This window comes from Callithrix jacchus, chromosome 1 (genome assembly GCF_049354715.1).
Source record: "Callithrix jacchus isolate 240 chromosome 1, calJac240_pri, whole genome shotgun sequence".
NCBI classification, from domain to species: domain Eukaryota; kingdom Metazoa; phylum Chordata; class Mammalia; order Primates; family Cebidae; genus Callithrix; species Callithrix jacchus.
The window spans coordinates 204,499,274-204,520,000 of record NC_133502.1 but is presented as its reverse complement, the minus strand read 5'-3'; the positions used below and the strand labels follow the sequence as shown (position 1 = coordinate 204,520,000).

General features: G+C 45.6%; 1 protein-coding gene across 10 annotated transcripts in view; it reads left to right on the top strand.

The window, feature by feature from the left end:
• Positions 1-20,727, top strand: part of LARGE1 (LARGE xylosyl- and glucuronyltransferase 1) — a 635,729-nt gene that overhangs the window by 137,989 nt on the left and 477,013 nt on the right. For 5 of the 10 annotated variants that reach the window (XM_035261739.3, XM_054245858.2, XM_078339229.1 and 2 more), the window contains one exon: positions 19,486-19,673. The exons of 2 other annotated variants lie outside the window; for them this stretch is intronic. In XM_035261739.3, coding sequence (XP_035117630.2) covers positions 19,568-19,673 — 106 coding nt within the window. In that variant the 5' untranslated portion in view covers positions 19,486-19,567. Of the gene's footprint in view, positions 1-19,485; positions 19,674-20,727 lie in introns of those variants that run through there. 3 more of the 10 variants (XM_078339232.1, XM_035261959.3, XM_078339234.1) reach the window with 1 other exon arrangement.

Here is a 20,727-nt window from a genome sequence, read left to right as displayed (position 1 = left end):
AGAACGTTTCCTCTTTTCCAAGAGAAATCCCCGTGTGCAGTATCAGGCACTCCCATCCTCCTCTCCCCAGCTCCTGGTAACCATGCTCTGTCTCTGGATTTGGACTGGGAGATTGATAAAAGGTTTTTCTCCCTCACATCTTAAATGCGTCCCAATCATAAACCTGGCCATACTTTGGTCCTTTAAAAATTTTAAAAAATAGTTGATGTGAGGAGGAGGAGGAAGATGAAACAGAAACAGCAAAACCCTAAGACAGGAACTCAAGACTCCAGACTTAATTCTGTCTGTTTGTTTTTTTGCCTTCTGGCTCACTCTGGATGTGCCAATCCTCTGTCCGAGCCTCCGTTTCCCCATCCAGATAATTTACATTGTATTTGAGAACTGCCTCTCCGAAGCTCTCTTTCAGGCTTAAATTCAGTGTTCTTGAATCTGTATATCTAGATATTGATTTTCTTTTACCATGCGCTGGTTCTTTCAGTCTCTTGCTGCTTTCTGTTATGGTGCTAGCATTGCTTTCTATTTTTATCAGTGTACTATTTAAATATAGAAATAAATAAATATCTTAAGTCTATCGGTGTCTGTGCCTAAAGCAGTAGAATTTATGGACTAATGAGATCACTTACATCAATTACTTAGCACAGGGTTTGGCACATGCTAAGTGCTACATGAATGTTATTTGCTAGGTGACTGATGGATCACCCTGGGGTAGACCAGTTGACTCTTGCTCATGTGGCACTTGTTTAGTGAATTGTCCCAAACGATCCCAGTTGGAAGCTGCCTTGGTCTTTGGATGGGGCTTTTGCTGCCTGCATTCTTTCCTCTTTGCCATTACTGGTTTCTGGAACATGCCAGTGTGAATTTTTTTCTTTCTTTTTAAAGGCAGAGTCTCGCTCTGTCACCCAGGCCGGAGTGCAGTGGCATAATCTTGGCTCACTGCAACCTTCACCTCTCAGTTTCAAGTGATTCTCCTGCCTCAGCTGCCCGAGTATCTGGGATTACAGGCGCCCACCACCACACTTGGCTAATTTTTGTGTTTTTAGTAGAGATGGGGTTTGTTTCATCATGTTGGCCAGGCTAATCTCAAACTCTTGACCTCAGGTGATCCACCCACTTCAGCCTCCCAAAGTGCTTGGATTATAGGCGTGAGCGACTGCGTCCAGCCATCAGTGTGACATTCTAGATTTGGAGAAACAAATGCTGTGAGAAGAGCAATTTACCTTACTCTGCTCTCTCCAAGTGGAATGGGAAATGAAAAACGTCCAAACTAAGACAGATTTATTGGATACCAAAACCACCAGGCTATTGATTCTTAAAGCCAGACAACAAGGTTATGAATTGGGTGATAAAAATGGAAAGCGTTTAGCTTGACTTCTAAGATGGGGGCAGCTTTGTGTACCATCAAAGTTATTGGGTTCTGCTGACAGCCCCACAACTAATGACCTAGCGCTTATTAACCAGACTGTTTACTTTATGTGCTACATCTGTCTAATGTGTTGTGTGAGTGAGATATATCTGAACAATTGGATTTTGTATAGAGGCCTGGGTGCCTGAGACTTACTCTGTAACTTTGAAGGTGGCAAGAACATTGGCTAAAAGTTCTCAGCTGCAGCAAGGAAAGTAAGAAATTGTTCTAAGCCTGAAATAGTTTTGCACTGCTGCAGAGGAGGGATTTATATCTTCTGATGGATTTTGGAATGGATAAGCAGATGCTGCGTGTTAGGTGTTAGAGATCAGTTATTGGACCCACAGTTATTTTAATTTGGAAGCCGAAGTTCAGAGAGGGTGTGTTCAGCAGGCCCAGAGTCAGGTGCTGGCTGAGGTTTCCTGAAGCCTGGCTTCACGTTCTTTCTCTCACACCATTTAGAATGTTGAGGCCTGTGGCAGCTGTCAGGGCCATCCTGTTCATCCTCCAGCTTCATGGAGTCAGTCCTGCTGCTCTTGGACAGGGGCTGCTGGGGTCTGGGTATCCCTGACCTCATGGCACTGAAATGCCTCTTCTTCACTCTGTCTGACAGTGGTTTACTCTTGACTTTTGCTCAATGGTGCAGGTAACTGTTAGGGGTTGAAGTCTCTCTCCAGAATTCATATGTTAAAGTTCCAACCTGCAGTGCCTCAGAATGTGACCTTATTTGGAAATTGCATTGTTGCAGATGCAATTAGTTGAGGTCACACTGGAGCCATTTGGGTCCTTAATCGCTTATGACCAGTATCCTCATAACAGGGCAAGTTGGACACAGACATGCACACAGGCCAAATGCCGCGTGAAGATTGGAGTTGTGTTGCCACACGCTAAGGTCCTACCAGGAGCTAGGAGAGAGGCCTGGAACAGATTTTCTCTAGCATCTTGAGAGACAGCATGCCCTGTTCCCACCATGACCTTGAACTTCTAGCCTACAGAAGAGACAAGTTTCTGCTGTTAGTGGCACTTGTGTTACAGCAGCCCTGACAAACTGATACAGCAACCCACTAAGCATTCCACACCATGAAAGTGGAATTAGGAGAGGAGGATACTGTAGACCGTACCCCTAGTTTTGTTGTGTTTTTCTTGAGATGGAGTTTTGCTCTTGTTGCCCAAGCCAGAGTGCAGTAGCGTGATCTCGGCTCACTGCAACCTCCGCCTCCCAGGTTCAAGTGATTCTCCTGCCTCGGAGTTCCACGTAGCTGGGATTACAGCATGTGCCACCATGCCTGGCTGATTTTTAGTAGAGACAGGGTTTTACTATGTTGGACGGGCTGGTCTGGAACTCCTGTCCTCTGGTGATCTGCCCACGTTGGCCTCCCAAAGTGTTGGGATTATAGGTCTGAGCTTTGAAAATGATCACACTGTTACTAAGAACTTGGTTCATTCTCATTGTCGAGCTCCTGGGTGACAGTTTACAAGCTAGGTACTTTTCTACCATGATTAATCCTGGTTCTACCCCATACTGTTGTGTGTAATGTATGGCATGTTATTTAACCCACCCTGAGCTGTGGTTGTCTGATCTGTATAATAATGGACGGAATTCTGATACACAAATATGAGGAGTTTGGGGTACATTAAGTGCTCACTGTAGAGCCAGACATAAATAATAAAATAGCTACCATTCCTTGAGTTCCCTATGTGCTAGGTTCTAGAAATTTAGAATCAATAATAACTAAGATAAATTCCATGTATGTAGAGCGAAGAGTGGTAGGTAACCTTAAGAAAAGGCATTCTTCTCAAACAAGTTCTTGCATGCAAATGTTCATGGCAGAACTGTTATTCACAGTGGCCCAGAGTAAAAGCATAGCAAATACTAAGATTACCTGATGATTGGATAGACAAAATGTGTCATACCCATGCAGTGGACTATTGATCAGCTATAAAACAGGTTGCCAGGCCGGGTGAGGTGGCTCATGCCTGTAATCCCAGCACTTCGGGAGGGCGAGTGGGCGGGCGGATGGATCACCTGAGGTCAGGAGTTTGAAATCAGCCTGGCCAACATGGGGAAACCTCATCTCTACTAAAAATACAAAAATTAGCTGGGCGTGGTGGCATGCACCTGTAATGTCAGCTACTGGGGAGGCGGAGTCAGGAGAATTGCTTGAACTCAGGAGATGGAGGTTACAGTGAGCTGAGATTGCACCACTGCACTCCAGCCTGGGTGACAGAGCAAGACTCTGTCTCAAAAAAAAAAAAAAAGATGCTGTCCTGACATGTGCTACAACATAGATGAACCTCAGGCATGTAGTGCAGAGTGGGAGGAACCAGACACACAGAAGGCCACGTGTTGAATGATCCCGCTTACATGCAACATATGGAACTGCTGACTCTGTAGAGGCAGAAAGCAGACTGCTGGTTGCCAGGGGCAAGGAGTAAGGGAAAATGGTAGGTCACTAGTTTTCTTTCAGAGCCATGGAAATGTTTTAGAATTAGATAAAGGGGTGGTTGCTTAATATTGGGAATGTAGTAAATGCCATTGAATCGTACTTGTTAAAATGGTAAATTTTATGTTATCCGTGTTTCGCAGCAATAAAAAGAAAAAGCTCATCTCAAGGATATTTATGTGGCTCAAATTGGGGGTGTTGAAACAAGGGTTAAAGGTCCTTGTTGTTGGACACCATCACAGAGTATAATTCAAGGTTCTTGGCATCAGGAGTCCTTACAGACTCTGTGCTTTATCCTTAGAGAGACTTTTTCTGTGACCTGAGCCAGATAATGTTTCCATCTGTCTAAAAGAATTTCTTTTCTGACTCTCTTCCCCCGTAGTGGCTTTGGTGAGACTTTGACGACACCTCATAACTGGAGCTGTGTCACGGGTCATCCTTGAACCAGTTCCCTGCGTGGTTTATCCCCTGCAGCTAGAGGCCCCTCAGCATAGTCTTACCTTGTGTGACTGAACCCACCATGTGCGAACAAGGAAAGTCCCCCCAAACAGGGGCATGACTGTTGGGAGGTCCCCAGCAGGGAGGCCCCCAGAAGGAAGTTTTACATTGGCTTCTGGGCCTCCACCTAACCAAGCCCTTCTTTTGCTCGCTGTCAGGGTCATTAGTTGTGTTTTCTGTCTTTTTGTTTTTTGTTACTTTTTTTTTTTTTTTTTTTTTTTTGAGACGGGCTCTTGCTCTGGCCCAGACGGGAGTGCAGTGGAACCATCATGGCTGACTGCAGCTTTGACCTCATGGGCTCAAACGATTCTTCCACTGTGGCCTCTGAAGGAGCTGGGACTACAGGTGTGTGCCACCACACCTGGCTAATTAAAAAAAAATTTTTTTATTCACCAGGTGCAGTGGCTCATGCCTGTAATCTCAGCACTTTGGGAGGCTGAGGTGGGTGGATCATGAGGTCAGAAGATCAAGACTATTCTGGCCAGGCTGGGCGGGGTGGCTTAAGCCTGTAATCCTAGCACTTTGGGAGGCCGAGGAGGGTGGATCACGAGGTCAGGAGATCGAGACCATCCTGGTCAACATGGTGAAACCCCGTCTCTACTAAAAATACAAAAAAATTAGCTGGGCATGGTGGCACATGCCTGTAATCCCAGCTACCCAGGAGGCTGAGGCAGGAGAATTGCCTGAACCCAGGAGGCGGAGGTTGCTGTGAGCCGAGATCGCACCATTGCATTCCAGCCTGGGTAACAAGAGCGAAACTCGGTCTCAAAAAAAAAAAAAAAAAAAAAAAAAAGACTATTCTGGCCAATGTGGTGAATTTCTGTCTCTACTAAAGTACAAAACACTAGCCAGGTGTGGTGGCGTGCATTTATAGTCCCACCTACTTGGGAGACTGAGGCAGGGGAGTTGCTTCAGTCTGGGAGGCAGAGGTTGCACTGAGCCAAGATCGTACCACTGCACTCCAGCCAGGCGACAGTCTAAGACTCTGTCTCAAAAAAAAAAAAAAACATATATGTGTGGTTTTTTTTGTTTTTTGTTTTTTTCTTAAGACAAGATCTCATTTTGTAGCCCAGGCTGGTCTACGAACTCCTCAGCTCAAGGGATCCTCCATACTCAGCCTCTGGACGTGCTGGGATTACAGATGTGAGCTACCACTCCTGGCCATTAATTGTGTCAAGCACAGATCCCATCGTTCCGGCTCAGGAATCTCCAGTGGCTCCCTAGGGGCTGTGGAAGGAAGTTCAGATTCTCCTTTAGTGAGCATTGCCTCTGGAAGTGCTGGGATTACAGATGTGAGCTACCACTCCTGGCCATTAATTGTGTCAAGCACAGATCCCATCGTTCCGGCTCAGGAATCTCCAGTGGCTCCCTAGGGGCTGTGGAAGGAAGTTCAGATCCTCCTTTAGTGAGCATTGCCTCTGTAAGTGCTGGGATTACAGATGTGAGCTACCACTCCTGGCCATTAATTGTGTAAAGCACAGATCCCATCGTTCCGGCTCAGGAATCTCCAGTGGCTCCCTAGGGGCTGTGGAAGGAAGTTCAGATCCTCCTTTAGTGAGCATTCAAGTCCTGACCCAGACCCATGTTCTCTGTACCTTTTTTCTGGAAGGAGCAGTTGGTTGCCACACCCTGGTTCCAGGTCTTTTATTTTTTCTAGCGGTTCTTTCTGCCAGGAATGACTTCTCTCTCCTCCTCACCCTTTTGAAATTGTGCCATCCTCTTTGGCTCAGCTCAGGTATTTTTTTCCTAAGAGTCATGTCTCCCTGGCTCCCTACCATTTTTTTTTTTTGAGACGGGCTCTTGCTCTGGCCCAGACGGGAGTGCAGTGGCACCATCATGGCAGACTGCAGCTTTGACCTCATGGGCTCAAACGATTCTTCGTTCATGTTTATGGTGTTTGTGTCTGCCTGACTGTCCCGTTCACTCTATTAAGGCTCCTCAAGAGCAGGGGCCCATGTCTTGTCCATCTCTGCATCCCCATTCTCCAGCCCTGGACCTGGCATAGCACGTGCCCCAGTCAGTATGTGCCTTGTGGACTGTAGTGAACGGCAAGGGGTAGAGAAAAGGTAAAGCAATAGCTGTCTTCCCGGTATCATTTGCCACCAGAGATATTTGCATGAAATCTCCCTAGGCCTTGGAATGTGGAGGAACAGTACACTGCAAGTTAGACAAGGCAAGAGCCTTCAACACGAAGGAATGATGAAGTGCATTTCACAGTATTGGCCCTTGTGAAATGCCTGTGAGTATTCGCTTAAGCAGAATGAAAATGTGAGGCATGCCTGCTTCAGTCGTCTATTTCGAGAATGAAAATCAGAAGAATGAAGATGGAAACACTCCAAGGCAGGGCTTCATGGGTAGCCTCGTGGATGTGATTAAGGGCTGATTTAACATTCAGAAGAAAAACATAAAAATCAGCCTTCCTGAAGCTGTGGTCTGACCCTGGGAAAAAATATGTATCCTCAGGAAAGATCAATTTGCATTAAAGATCTCTTTGGCAATGCATTGTTGAAAGAGGTTAATACTATAAGTGGAAATTTTTGATTACTTCTTGATTCTTTCCTCCCTTTGCTTCTGTACCTGTGTCACCCCAGAGAGAGCTCTATGCTAGAAGTAACGTCCACACCACCTGCCTACCTGTGGCTCTATTAAGCTTGAGTTCTTGCTCTTAGAAAGCGGAATCCAGATTGTGTGGAACAATATAAAGGGGTGGAAATTAAGAAACTCACTGCGGAATGCAGATCAATGCACTTCATGTTCCCAAGCCAAGGGAGATGAAAAGAGGAAAAGATGACCACAGCGAATTTGTAGGTCATCGCGCGCGCGCGCGTGTGTGTGTGTGTTAGGTTGAAACATCCTTGAAGCCTTTCAGTGAGGGAAGTGTCCTCTCTGAGTAAGTGCTTGCCTTAAGCCAGGGTTTCTCAAATCTCAGCTTTATTGTCATTTGGGGCATAGTCCTTCTTTGTGGTGGGGCTGTCCTGTGCCTTGTAAGATGTTTATTAGCACCCCTGACTTCAACCCACCAGATCTCCACCCACCCGATGCTGGTAGCATCCCACCTTCCCAATTCTTGGGACGGAGTCTTGCCTTATTACCCAGGCTGGAGTGCAACGGTGATCTTGGCTCACTGCAACTTCTGCCTCCCAAGTAGCTGGGACTACAGGTGTGCACCACCACACCGGCTAATTTTTGTATTGTTAGTAGAGACAGGGTTTCACCATGTTAGCCAGAATGGTCTCGATCTCCTGACCTTGAGATTATCTGCCTTGGCCTCCCAAAGTGCTGGAATTACAGGTGTGAGCCACTACACCTGGCCATCTTTTTTTTTTTCCCCCCAAGACGGAGACTTGTTCTGTCACTCAGGCTGGAGTGCAGCGGTGCAACTTCGGCTCACTGCAACCTCCACCTCCTGGGTTCAAGTGATTCTCCTGCCTCAGCCTCCCGAGTAGCTGATATTACAGGTGCGCACCACCACACCCTGCTAAGTTTTATATTTTTAAGTAGAGATGGGGTTTCACCACGTTGACCAGGCTGGTCTCAAACTCCTGACCTCAGGTGATCCCCCTACCTCGGCCTCCCAAAGTGCTGGAATTACAGGTGTGAGCCACTGTGCCCAGCCAACTCCCCGTCTTAATAATCAAAATTGTCTCCACTTTGCCAAATGTCCCCTGGGGGTAAATTTCACCCCCTTCCCCCAATTGAGAACTACTGACTTTAGAGGCTCATCATGGAGAAAAGCAGAGTTAGTGTGGGAAAGCCTAGCGGTTAGAAGAGGTAGCAGGTTTGGAAAGGCAGAGAAGTGTAAGGCCACATAGCAGCTTTACCCATGTGGTATTTCTGGATTAGACGGCGTGAATTAGACCATGCCAGGATATGAAGCGGGAAAGGTGAGGCTGACAGGGATCAAATTTTCGAGGCCTTTGCTACCAGGTTCAGAGAAGCACATTCAGTTTGAAGCCAGAAATCTTGGGGTTATTCCCAGTGCGTCTCTTTCTGCTGTGGGACCTAAGTCACTTAACCTCTTTGGACCTCGGTGCCCTGCTCTGTTAAGTGGAACCTCACAGATGGATCGTAAAAGCTGAGTGAATTAAGGCCATGTGAGAGTGTCAGTATAGTACCTGGGTATCCTGGTTGCCCAATAAATGTTTTCTTCTTTCCTAAGCACTGTCACATCCAGTTAAATCATCCGGTTCTCTTCAGTTCTGCTGCCACTAACTCCTGCTGCTATTTATCCAGCCTGTATTACGGCAAAGCTCCCAGGCTCTCTGCCTCAACTCCATTCTCAAACAATCTGATGTAAAGGCTTAGAAAATATTGAAAACTGCCCAGTCCAGCACCGTGGCCACTAGCCTATCCAGGTCTTAAGCTGAAACTGAAATGTGCTGTCAATGATAATTTGAAGAGTGAGATGCGAAGAAGGTAAAGCATCTCATTAGTAAGGCTTTATATTGATTCCATGTTAACATGCTAGTATTTTAAGCATACCAGGTTAAACAAAATATTAAGATAAATGTCTGACTGGGGGTGGTGGCTGATGCCTGTAATCCCAGCACTTTGGGAGGCTGACGGGGACAGATCACTTGAGGTCAGGAGTTCAAGACCAGCCTGGACAACATGGCAGATCCCCATCTCTACTAAAAATACAAAATTTAGCTGGGTGTAGTGGTGGGTGCCTGTAATCCCTACTTGGGAGGCTGAGTCAGGAGAATCACTTGAATCTGGGAGGTGGAGGTTGGAGTGAGCTGAGATCGTGCCACTGCACTCCAGCCCAGGCAACAGAGCAAGACTTTGTCTTTAAAAAAAAAAAAAAAAAAAGGAATAAAAAAGATTAATCTCTCTCTTTTTTTAAACCTTTTTAAAATCGACTATGGAAAACAAGGTGAGTTTTGTTAAGAGTGGCTGTTGTCTTATCGAAGGAAGCATATTGATTCTTCATGAGAGAATCATTTTCCAGTACTAAATGTTGAGACATTTGTTCTATAGGGGTAGTCTCTTTTTGAAGAATGGATATGGTCCCACCAAAAAGAGCAGTAACAGACTGAATAATGTGTTAGGAGGAGTTTGGTTTTTTTTTTTTTTCTGGTAGATAAAAGAGTATTCTTTCCTTTTTCAATAGTTTTTCCTTTTCCAAGATACGCAGCCTTGAGGCAGAGTCAGAGCACATCCTCCCCACCTTACAGCTGATGTGTGACCGTCAGAGCAAGGAAGCAGTAGTGTCTGTACCGTCCTTAGAGTTTGACTGGTTGAGCAGGTATATTCAGTCAGTTCATTTTAGTCATACTAATACTGCATCGCTTCTCATCTGCTGTTTTATAATAGTAGTTTGGATTTCATTTGATCTCTCGTAATCTTTGCAACAACCGTGACTGCCTGTTATTGCCATGGGCTTTCCCAGAAACACAGTGGGAGGCTCTAGGATAGAATCAGTTGCCAGGCTCCTGCAGCTCGTATCTGCAGAGTTGATACTTGAGGCCAGGTTTCCTGACTCCCAGAGCTTTGTAAATGCTGTGAGGCCCATGTGAAGTACAGACCGTGCCTTGGAGTTTGCTTGTCATAACAGAGACAAGATGGGCGAAACTCGGGTGACAAGTAATGTGTCTTGACTGCAGAGCTGTATGAAAATGGGTGGTTAAGGACTGTGTTGGATGCCCCAGGGTGTTACTGTCCCTGATCTGTGACATCACAGTGTTTCTGAGGGCAAATGTACATGTTTCTCTGGAGCCAGAGAATTTGGCTTCACATCAGGATCGAGGCAAACTGAGTTGGCAGGAATGGACCCTTGTGGTCCTTTCAACATAGCGAACTTGAAGTTTTCAGTGTTTGTTGCAAAGCATATTGCATGTGGCCTTTAGTATAATTGGTTCACATGAAGAATTTTAAAATATTGCCTCCAAGGCAAAGTGCCATTAGGGAGTGCCAGTTTGACCGGCCAGAGGATCACCTGCAGGGGGGAAATGCTGCAGAGATGCTCACGTGGTCCCAGACCCAGAGGGAGGCTTCAGTTGCTTCCGCTGTGGTCATTTCCATGGAGCAGGGAAAAATAGAGAAAGTTACCGAAGTGAACTTTGCAGATGACCTCACACGTACGAGAGGATGTCTGAGCGGCAGTAGTACCCCATTGCCACAGGGATCTGTGTGGGGCACTGTGTGGATTTCATTTGTCATATTACAGATGTTGTGTAGTCAGGCAGCTAGTTGCTGGGCCTTTGTTTTAAAAGGGTTTATTGGAGCGGTATCAGAGTGACTGCAGACTGCCTGAGGATGGCACATTTGTTCGTCTGTACGTCCATTCGTCCATCCATCCATCCATCCATCCAGTACTCATTGAGTGCTCTCTATGTGTCTAGATATAACTTGAATATAAAGTAGTCATGATTTGTGCCCAACTAGAGATTAAAATCTAGTGGGCGTAGCCATTAAGCAAGTAATCAATCAAATAATTGTTTAATTTGGAAATTTGATGAGTGCTAGGAAGAGAACGACCACAGCATGGTGACAGACAGCGTCAGAGAGGCGACTACTTAGGCCGAGGACTGTCTGGGAAGAGTTCTCCGAGTTGATAGCATTCAAGATCTAGTCGAGAGAGATAAGAATGCAGTCCAGCAAAGAGCCTGGCATAAGCATTTTGGACACAGGGGGCATACTTGCAAAGACCCTGAGGCATATTCTAGAAGTGAAGGGGTCAGTGTGGCTGGAGTAGAGCAGAGAGAATGGCCAGAGACGAGGTCAGAGAGATAGACCTCAAGCCAGGTGCTTCTAGGTGAAGCAAAGAGTTTCGATTTAAAAGTCGATGAGGCCAGGCGCGGTGGCTCATGCCTATAATCCCGGCCGAGGCAGGTGGATCACGAGGTCAAGAGATCGAGACCATTCTGGTCAACAAGGTGAAACCCCGTCTCTACTAAAAATACAAAAATTAGCTGGGCATGGTGGTGCGCACCTGTAGTCCCAGCTACTCGGGAGGCTGAGGCAGGAGAATTGCTTGAACCCAGAAGGCGGAGGTTGCGGTGAGCCGAGATTATGCCATTGCACTCCAGTCTGGGTGACAACAGCGAAACTCCTTCTCGAAAAAAAAAAAAAAAAAAAAAAGTTGATGAGATGCCAGGCGCGGTAGCTGATGCCTGTAATCTCAGCACTTTGAGAGGCCAAGGTGGGCGGATTATGAGGTCAGGAGTTCGAGATCATCCTGGCCAACACAGTGAAACCCCATCTCTACTAAAAATAAAAATGAAAAATATTAGCTGGGCATGGTGGCACATGCTTATAGTCTCAGCTACTTGGGAGGCTGAGGCAGGAGAATTACTTGAACCTGGGAGGCAGAAGTTGCAGTGAGCCATGATCCTGCCACTGCATTCCAGACTGGGTGACAGAGTGAGACTCCATCTCAAAAAAAAAAAAGTTGATGAAAAACACTGAGTAATTTCAAATGGAGTTTGAATGAGGCTGCTAATGCAGAAACCACAGGTATGAGGCAATAGTGGCTTCTGTTCATATAGTGACTGTGGAAAAGGAGAGAAGATACATTTGAGGCATGGAATAGTGGAAATTTGAATTGGAGGATGCGTGGATTGCGTAAGATGAGCTGTTTGAGGAATTGAGAATGGCTCCCATAAATGTGGCTTGAGCAGTGGAGTAAATGATACTGCCCTTTCTGGAGTGGGGAGAGATCTAGATAGGAGCCGGTTTGGAAGAGGAAATCCGGAGTTGAGGTCTGAAATGCGAGCAGGTTTGTCCAGTGGGTATATAGGAAGAGGTCATTGTACACATGGACCTGAAGCTAAGAAGAGAGGCCAGAGCTACAGGGAGGAAAATGGGAGTCTTCAGTCTGGAGATTGTTTTGCAAGCTGTTGGCATGGTGGCTTTCACCTAGAGAGAAAAAGAAAGTGTGGATCCCACATTGAATCCTGGAATACTTACTTATACTTAGGAAATTTATCATTCAGGAAGGAAGAGTTTTGAGGGGAAAAAATGTATGAAATAAGTATCTCAGAGGATGGGGAAGTGAGTTTATTAGAGAAAGGCAGTAGTGTTTTTGAGCAGTTGACTGCCCATTTGAAATCAGAAATGATTAACTGAAACAAATCTGCCCGCCTGATGCTGTGATTTCCTACCCCATTTGGCTTCACATATAAAGCTATGAAGAGCAGGTAGGGTTGTGTTCATCTGAAGCATTGGATTTTCCCAGGCTAGGGCAATCTGAAACAGAAAGGGCCAAGGGAGGGGCGAGTTTTTACAGAAGGGGATTTTAGTAATGAGCTGCGGCAGCATTTACAATGAACAAGAGAGAATACAAAAAAAATCTAGACCTGGGTGGAGAGTGACAAAGAAGGATAGTGGATTGGTGGTCATAATGACAGTGAAGAATCTGTGCACTTGTAGCCTTGGCGGGCTGGCAAGGGGACTGCGGGGGATTGTGGTGGATGTTGACATCTGAGACATTGCAGGTTGTGCTGCTTTGATTGATGGCAAGGTCTAGAATGGGAACCTGGTCCATGTGAAGTGGCAGATATTTTGGATGGCTATTTTCATCATGGAAGTGAGTGGAGGGGAGGAAGAATGAGAGAACCGTCATGCAGAGATTAGTTATGGAGAATGAGAGGAGTAAATGACCTCCCCTTTGGATTACAGGCGGTTTATTTTGTGTGATGGGGGGATCGTATGTATGTGCGCACACATAAAAATCGTTTTAAATCTGAAGAGCAATATAGGATATTGTCTTTCATTATTTTTGCTTTTATTTTAATTTTTATTTTTTAGAGATAGGGTCTCACTCTGTCTTCCAGGCTATAGTATAGTGGTGTGATTTTTAGCTCCCTGCAGCCTCAAACTCTTGGCTCAAGCAATCCTCCTCCCTCAGCCTCTGGAGTAGCTGTGACTACAGGCAGACGTCACCATGCCCAGATAAATTCTTTACTTTTTTTTTTTTTTTTTTTTTTTTTTAAGAGACGGAGGTCTCTCTATGTTGCCCAGACTGGTCTTGAATTCCTGGTTTCAAGCACTCCTTCCCTCTTTGCTCTGTCAAAGTGTTGGGATTATAGGTGTGAGCCACTGTGCCTGGCGTGTCTTTCATCTTTTAAGTCCAGGGAACAGTTTGTCCTGGCCACACATATATTACCAGTGCAATGCCTTACGAAGCTTTAGAAATGAGCCGATGGCTTCCTTAAATAATGAAATACAAACATGACCTTCTTTTAGTACCTTCAAATAAATTATCTGAGGAAGTGTTACACATTTTAACATCACTACTACGTTGTAATTTGTACATTTGCATTGGCTATACATGCAAAAAGATTTTTAGCTACAATGAGGTGGATGCCTTAATTTCGACAAAGTTCTACCTTGCTAATGCTACAGAATAACTTGCATTTTAAAGTACATTTGCACATTTTGCATGTTATCCTTTACGGTTGCTTTTGGGATTTCTTACAGATTATTTTTGTTGATTATTTAATAAATAGAAATTGTAAGCCTGAAATATGCTGTTCTTATGTGAAATAAATTACTGTAACCTATTGGCTTAAAGAAAAAAGGAATGAGAGCAGTGACCAGTAGTTGCCAAGGACAGAGAGGATGATGGTGAGCCACAGTGGGTCAGGGGTCTTCATAAGAGAGAGTGGCAGGAGGATCCAGTAGACACAGCTGGAATCCAGAAGGACAGAGACCCATTTCTTATCCCTTAGGTGGGTACATGCTTTGCAAGAGGGGAACCGATCTTTCTTTGAGGGGACAGCTCCACTTTCATATAAAAGCAAGAGGTAGAATGAAGTGAGAGGAAGGAAGTTGAGGATAAAGAGGACTTTTCTGATCTCACAGTAGAAGTTCCACAGCATTCTATAGATGGGCTTGGCAGGGAAGGGTGGAGGGTATTGTGTGATTGGAGTAGTTTGTATGGTAATGAATATCCAGGGAGACTGCTGGCCATGATGGAGATAGTCATTGATTTATTCAATAAATATTTATTGATCAGCTTCTATTCTATACACTAGATACTGTGCTAGTATGAACAAGGCAGCACTGGGCGAAATGGACAAGTCCATGCCCTGGTGGCATTGAGGGTCTGGTTGGGGAGATAGACTGTAAAAAGAATTGATTTTCTGTTTTTATAGGAAACAGTATAAGAATTTGAGTCTCCCAGGGTTTCCAACCAGTCAGTCAGTGTCTTTAGCCTCTCTTAGTCTCGCTTTTCTCTTTGGTAAGGTGAGTGGAATGAAGTGGGCAGTGCTGGTGCTGTTCCATCAGTATTCAAGTGTAGGGGACGTTGATGAGAAGCTGGGCACAGCATCAGAGCCACCCTGAGTCCATAGATGTTTTTGTTTAGTTAGAAAAAGGCACACGTATAGAAACTCTGCTTTCATCTCTTAGGAAGCCGTTGTGACAAATTTGCAATCAACAAAGTCGAGGATGCGAACAGTTTTCAGTTTGCCCTACTGCAGTGGTGAAGTGAGGAGCAGAGAGGAGAAGGGGCAGCCAGCTTTGTTTATTAATCCATTATTTAGGCTTCTCACACATTCATGTGTACCTGAATCACCTGAGATCTTGTTAAAATGCCAGTTCTGATTCGGTGGGGCTGGCTGCATCCTGAGATTCTGCATATCTAAAATATCTCAGCTGAGGCTGATGACTGTTGGTTCAAGGACCAACCTTGGAGTAGAGGTTGGTTAGTGTAAACATTCCTTGGTCTTAGATGCTGGTCTCAGGGAGAGGCTTAAAACTAACCCTGGAAGACCTAGATCCTTTGCCCTAAAGGGGTTTTAGTCCAATGAGGAGAGATTAGGTAATGCACGGAAATGAACAGAAGATAATTAGGTGATTAGGAGTGTGCTGCTGACTCCTGTAGGAGTTTAGAAGTAAAAAGGGAGAGGCTTCAGGTCTAGACTTGACAGAGAGGTCCTCTATAGAAGCAGTGAGGACTTGAAAGTTCTGCTGAGGTCCCAGAAAGGAGGAAAGACATCCAGTATACAGTAGGCAGGGTGTGGGGGCTGGGGAGGCTGTGTGTGTGTGTGTGTGTGTCTGTCTGTCTGTCTTGTGTAAAGGTGTGCAGTAGGAAAACAATAATGGCAATAATAGAAATAATGATAATAAAGCTAACGTCTTTAGGATCCATCTGCCATAGGACCTGTTTTATAACAAAACCTCAGTGATGTCCAGCTCTTTCCTCTTTTAGGTGCTGGGACAGCACCTTGCTAGAAAGGTTCACTGAAGACGAGTGACAAGGTGTGAGTGGCAGGATTCAGGCAGTCTTCTAGTTAGAATCAATGGTCCAAATCCTCCAACTGCTGTGTGCACCTCAGATCAGTTTGGGATCCTAAGCAATTCTGAATGGTTTGAGCCATTTTGTTCTCCATATGTAGGTGTGTTTGTATGTATGTATGTGTGTCTAAATATTTTTTTTTAGATTTTTATTCCTCCTTCATGTGCAGTGTTTCTAGACAATCCACACATCTCGAATACCCATTAAAAATTACTTCTAACATCCATGATGTTAATTAAAAGACAGCCTTTGGTGCTGATGAGAGATAACTGGAGCACACGCTTGGAATGTGGGCTTCTGACTGGAGTCTCTCAAATGGTAACCAGCCACCTCTGGAGGGTGTATTCCCAATTAGGACATGACAGATGTTAGCTCACTGCACTGAGCTTGTAAATTTAATATACACACACACACACACACACACACACACACACACACACTCTGTGCTGAGATATTTTTAATTTCAAGCAGTATAATTAAGACCTAGAGATTGAAACTGTTAATAACTTTATCTGTCTATTTATTTATTTATTTTTGGGGTGGAGTCTCACTCTGTCACCCATGCTGGAGTGCAGTGGCAAGATCTCAGCTCACTGCAACCTCCGCCCCCCAGGTTCAAGCAATTATCCTGCTTCAGGCTCTCCAGTAACTGGGAATATGGGCATGCACCGCCGCACCCAGCTAATTCTTGTGTGTGTGTGTGTGTGTGTGTGTGTGTGTGTGTGTGTTTTAAGTAGACACAGGGGTTCACCATGTGGCCTGGGCTGTTCTTGAACTCCTGATCTCAGGTGATAGACCTGCCTCGGCCTCCCAAAGTGCTGACATTACAGGTGTGAGCCACCACTCCTTGCCAGTTTTTAAATAACTTTTATATTATAAAAGCAATGCAGGCTGCTTGTATAAAATTTCCAGAAGTATATATATATTTTAATATGTTTAAATTAGTCATATTCTATACTGAAAGACAATTTTCAACATTTAAGCCTTTTGTTTTTGGTATATGTAGATACATAGGTTATTGTGCATGTATATAAAATTTCTTGCTTTGGGCCGAAGGATGCTTGTGATCACATTATATATAATACATTTAGCTTTGAATCCTGTGTTTGTAGCTTACCAGATCGGCTGGGCACAGCGGCTCATGCCCGTAATCCCAGCACTTGGGGAGGTCGAGGCAGGTCAATCACCTGAGGTGTCAGGAATTTGAGACCAGCCTGGCCAACATGTCAAAACCCTTTCTCTACTAAGAATACAAAAAATAGGTGGGTGTGGTGACATGCACCTGTAATCCCAGCTATCTCCTGATCTGCTGATTTGCCCGCTTTGGCCTCCCAAAGTGCTGGGATTACAGGCGCGAGCTGCCGTGCCTGGCCTACGTTAGGTATTAGAAGCCATCTAGAGGTGATTTAAAGTGAAGTATATAGGAGGACAGGTGTAGGTTATATGCAAATACTATACCATTTTATATGAGGGACTTGAGGCTTCATGGATACTTAGGGAGAACTGGAACTCCCGAAGGAGAACTGAATAGGTGGATCCTTCAGTTTTCCATCGCCTAGCTGGTATATTGGGCATACCTGTTTGTTGGGATCTGTTTTCTACCTAACCTTGGGAGGGAAGTGTGGGAGTGGAGAGAGAGAAAACCTCATTAAGGATGCTCTTCTGCCCTCTGGGAAGGATCACCCCTGAAACGTACTCAACACATCTTTGGCAAGCACTTCATCAAGGGCTTTCTGATTTGGGCCTCAAAGCAACCCTCCAAGATAGAGGGTATCATCCCAATTTATAGATGAATAAGGAAGCTCCTCCTGCGACGGGGGACTTGTCAGGGTGCGGCCAGTCCAGTGCAGCATCTGGGCTTGAACTCATCTCTCTCTAACTGCATAGCCCTCTTTCCTGCACTTCCTTTTGTCCTAGGAGGTTCATGGGTCTTGGTGGTTCTCATTCTCTGTGACTAGCAGAATGTGTGCGTAGGGTTTGTTTTTTATGCTTCAGATGAACATTCCTTGGAGGGGACTTTTTTCAAGTCAACATTCTCTGTTCAGAAGGATTTTGCTTTTTCAATTTTACTTTCTAGTCCGCACCCTCCAGCCCTATGGTCTTTCATCTGTTCCGAAAGAAGGCCATGTAGAAAATCGTGTCAGAATGGTTGCAGAAGGAGGCCCAGCACTGACAGTTGAGATCGGCTCTATCAGGTGTTTATTGCTGGCAGCTCGCCGAACAGACTCCTGAAGCTTGAGACGGTGGCCTCTGGATAGAATTTGATTCCATTTATTCATTTAATAGACAATTACCAGGCACCTGCAGCTGACAGGCAGTATGCGAATTCTTAAGGAACGCAAGTGGATCCGACGGGGTGGGTACCTGTCTTCTGGAAATGCCAGGAATGGTGGGGGAAGAAGTCAGTTGAGCCAGACCACTGTCAGGTGATACAAGGGTTACCAAAGAGGGAAGGATGCATTTGGGAATATAGAAGGGGGAGCACCAAGCCAGGTGTTTTATAGACTTCTGTTCTTAGGAATCTGAAGCTTTTTATAGCTGTGTCCAGTGGGTGAGTTCCGCTCTGTTAGGGAGGCACCATGTGGGTTTATCTTTCCACCTATAGTGAGCGTGACGTCTATGTTAGGAGGTGGGTAGAGATAAGGTCTGAGGGTCTTTTGGTTTTTTTAACTCCTTTGTAGGTTTCCTGATTCCCTGGTCAGTACTTAGGTGAAAAGTGATGGGCCATCCAATCTGTCTGCACTGACCTCCTCCCTCTTCCCTTGATACCCACGGCCAGTCTGCTGCCATGGTCTGAGGATACTCCCTCCCCAGACTGTCTGTTCTTACCTCTTCTCTGCATGTTTTAATGGTTTCTGTGATTCTCTGGACCTCTTCTTCCAAATTGAAGGTGGAAGCTGTGAAGACAGAGTCCCTACTTAGTGTTCTGAGGTTTTCAGCTGTGCTTAGGGGACCATCCAGTGGAGGTGGTGGCCTCTCCCATCTCCTTGCCTTGGCATGTACTCTTCAGTCGACACCAGTGCCTTTCTCCGTCTCCTCTGCCCAGAACGTAGGAACCGTTCTGCCATTCTCATCACACACAGGGCAGTCAGCACCTTCATCTGTCCTTCCAGAGTGGTCCCTGCAGATCTCAGCTTGGGGTTCTCATAGATCTTTTCTGTTTCTGTCTCTCATTAGGCGACACTTTTTTGAATCCATCATCTGTTCTATTCTTGCTTGCTTGCTCCCCACCTTCCTCGCTCCCTCCGCCACCTCTCTTTCTTTCTCCTTTCTTTCTTTTTCTTTCCTTTGTGTCCTCTCCCTCTATCACCCAGGCTGGAGTGCAGCGGCACGATCTCACCTTGCTACAACCTCCGCCTTTCAGGTTCAAGCCATTCTCCTGGCTCAGCCTCCTGAGTAGTTAAGATTGCAGGCATGCCACCATGCCCAGCTAATTTTTGTATTTTTAGTAGAAATAGGGTTTCACCATATTGGCCAAGCTGGTCTTGAACTCTTGACTTCAAATGATCCACCCATCTTGGCCTCCCAAAGTGCTGGGATTACAGGTGTGAGCCCAGCCTGTTCTAGTCTTCTTTTGAAACACAGCAGCACATGGTCCTTGCTTGGTACATAATAGGTGCTAACTAAATGGTCCTCGTACTATTGTGTGTGTGTGTGTGTGTGTGTGTGTGTGTGTGTGTGAAAGGTGGGGGAGGGGTGTCTTATAGTTTTTGTTGTTTACTTATTGTCTCAGTTTTGAAGACTGTAAGACTGCAGCATCATCTCTTGGGATGAAAGTTAGCAGGAAACCTAGATCAGCTGAACCCTTTTCAGGATCTGTGAGATATTTCTCTTCGGTAACTTACATCTGTCTTCAGTGCTAAGAACTCAGGCCTTCCTCCTTCTCTTCCTTTCAGAAAGTATTATGAGGGAGGCCCAGGACTTCATGCTCCGGACAGAGAAACGGCGCTGGGATTAGGGATTGCCACTTCCGAGAGGATGCTGGGAATCTGCAGGGGGAGACGGAAATTCCTGGCTGCCTCGTTGAGTCTTCTCTGCATCCCAGCCGTCACCTGGATTTACCTGTTTTCTGGGAGCTTCGAAGGTAAGACTGGAAGCCAAAGTGAGAGGGAGGGAGAGAAGAAAGGAAACATGAGCTGTCACAGAACCCTAGAAAAGAAACTCAGTGCCATCTAGCAGGAAGGTGGATTTCTAGTTTTGGAAAGTGACATGTCTAGGGTCACAGAGGTGGTAGGAGGCAGTCGTCAGAAAAAGGGAAAAGCAACCAAAATAAGGCGTACCTTGATGTAGTGGGAGGGTAGTGGGTGCACAAATGTCAAATCAAGTCAGTGACTGTGGGAAAAGGTTGGGCCCTGGGGAAATTACTGAGCTAATTCATGGGGCCGTATAGTTCATGAGTTGGTCTGTGTATCCATTCGTTGATTTACCCATTCAGCTTTGTGGTGGTGGTGTTACTGGATGCCTGCACTAAGCTTGGTGCTGAGAATACGGAGATCAGATCTGGAGATTCACAGTATAGTGGAAAAGACAGGTAGCGAAGGATTGCGGCACGTTGTGACGTGCGTTTGTGATGGAGGAAGGCAGGGTGCTATGGGAGAGGTTTGTTCGAGCTGTCAGGGCTGGGCTCGGGATGAAATATGATCAGTTACATGACAGGCCGAGCACAGGGAGGCAGCAAAGAGTTTGCTCTCCTCAAACAAATAGAAACAAATGATCTCTGCTACTTTCCAGAAATAAGTGGGAACCGCAAGACTTGCCATTTTTCTAGCCAGCCTATCAAAGATGGTTTTCTAGGCTTCGGAGAGGGAGGGAATGGCAGCGGTGAAGAGCTGACTTTATTTTTATTTACCCCCACACTTGAATTTAAGAAGAAAGATCGCAACTGAAAATCTGTCTCAAGGAAGTCACAACTGTGTTTTTAAACGTTTCCTTTATGCATAATTTTATTGGCAGCTCAAGGCTACCTTTTAATTAGGAACTTCGCTTTGCTTTCTGAGATTTGCCTTGAGTTAGCTAGACTGAATATAAACAAGGTGGAACTGTGTGCCTGCATAGCGGGGTGCTCAGCCAGTGCCAAGGCCGGGGGACACACCCCTGTCCCTGTTCTCACCCCTCAGCTGCATCCCTGGGGCAGTCAG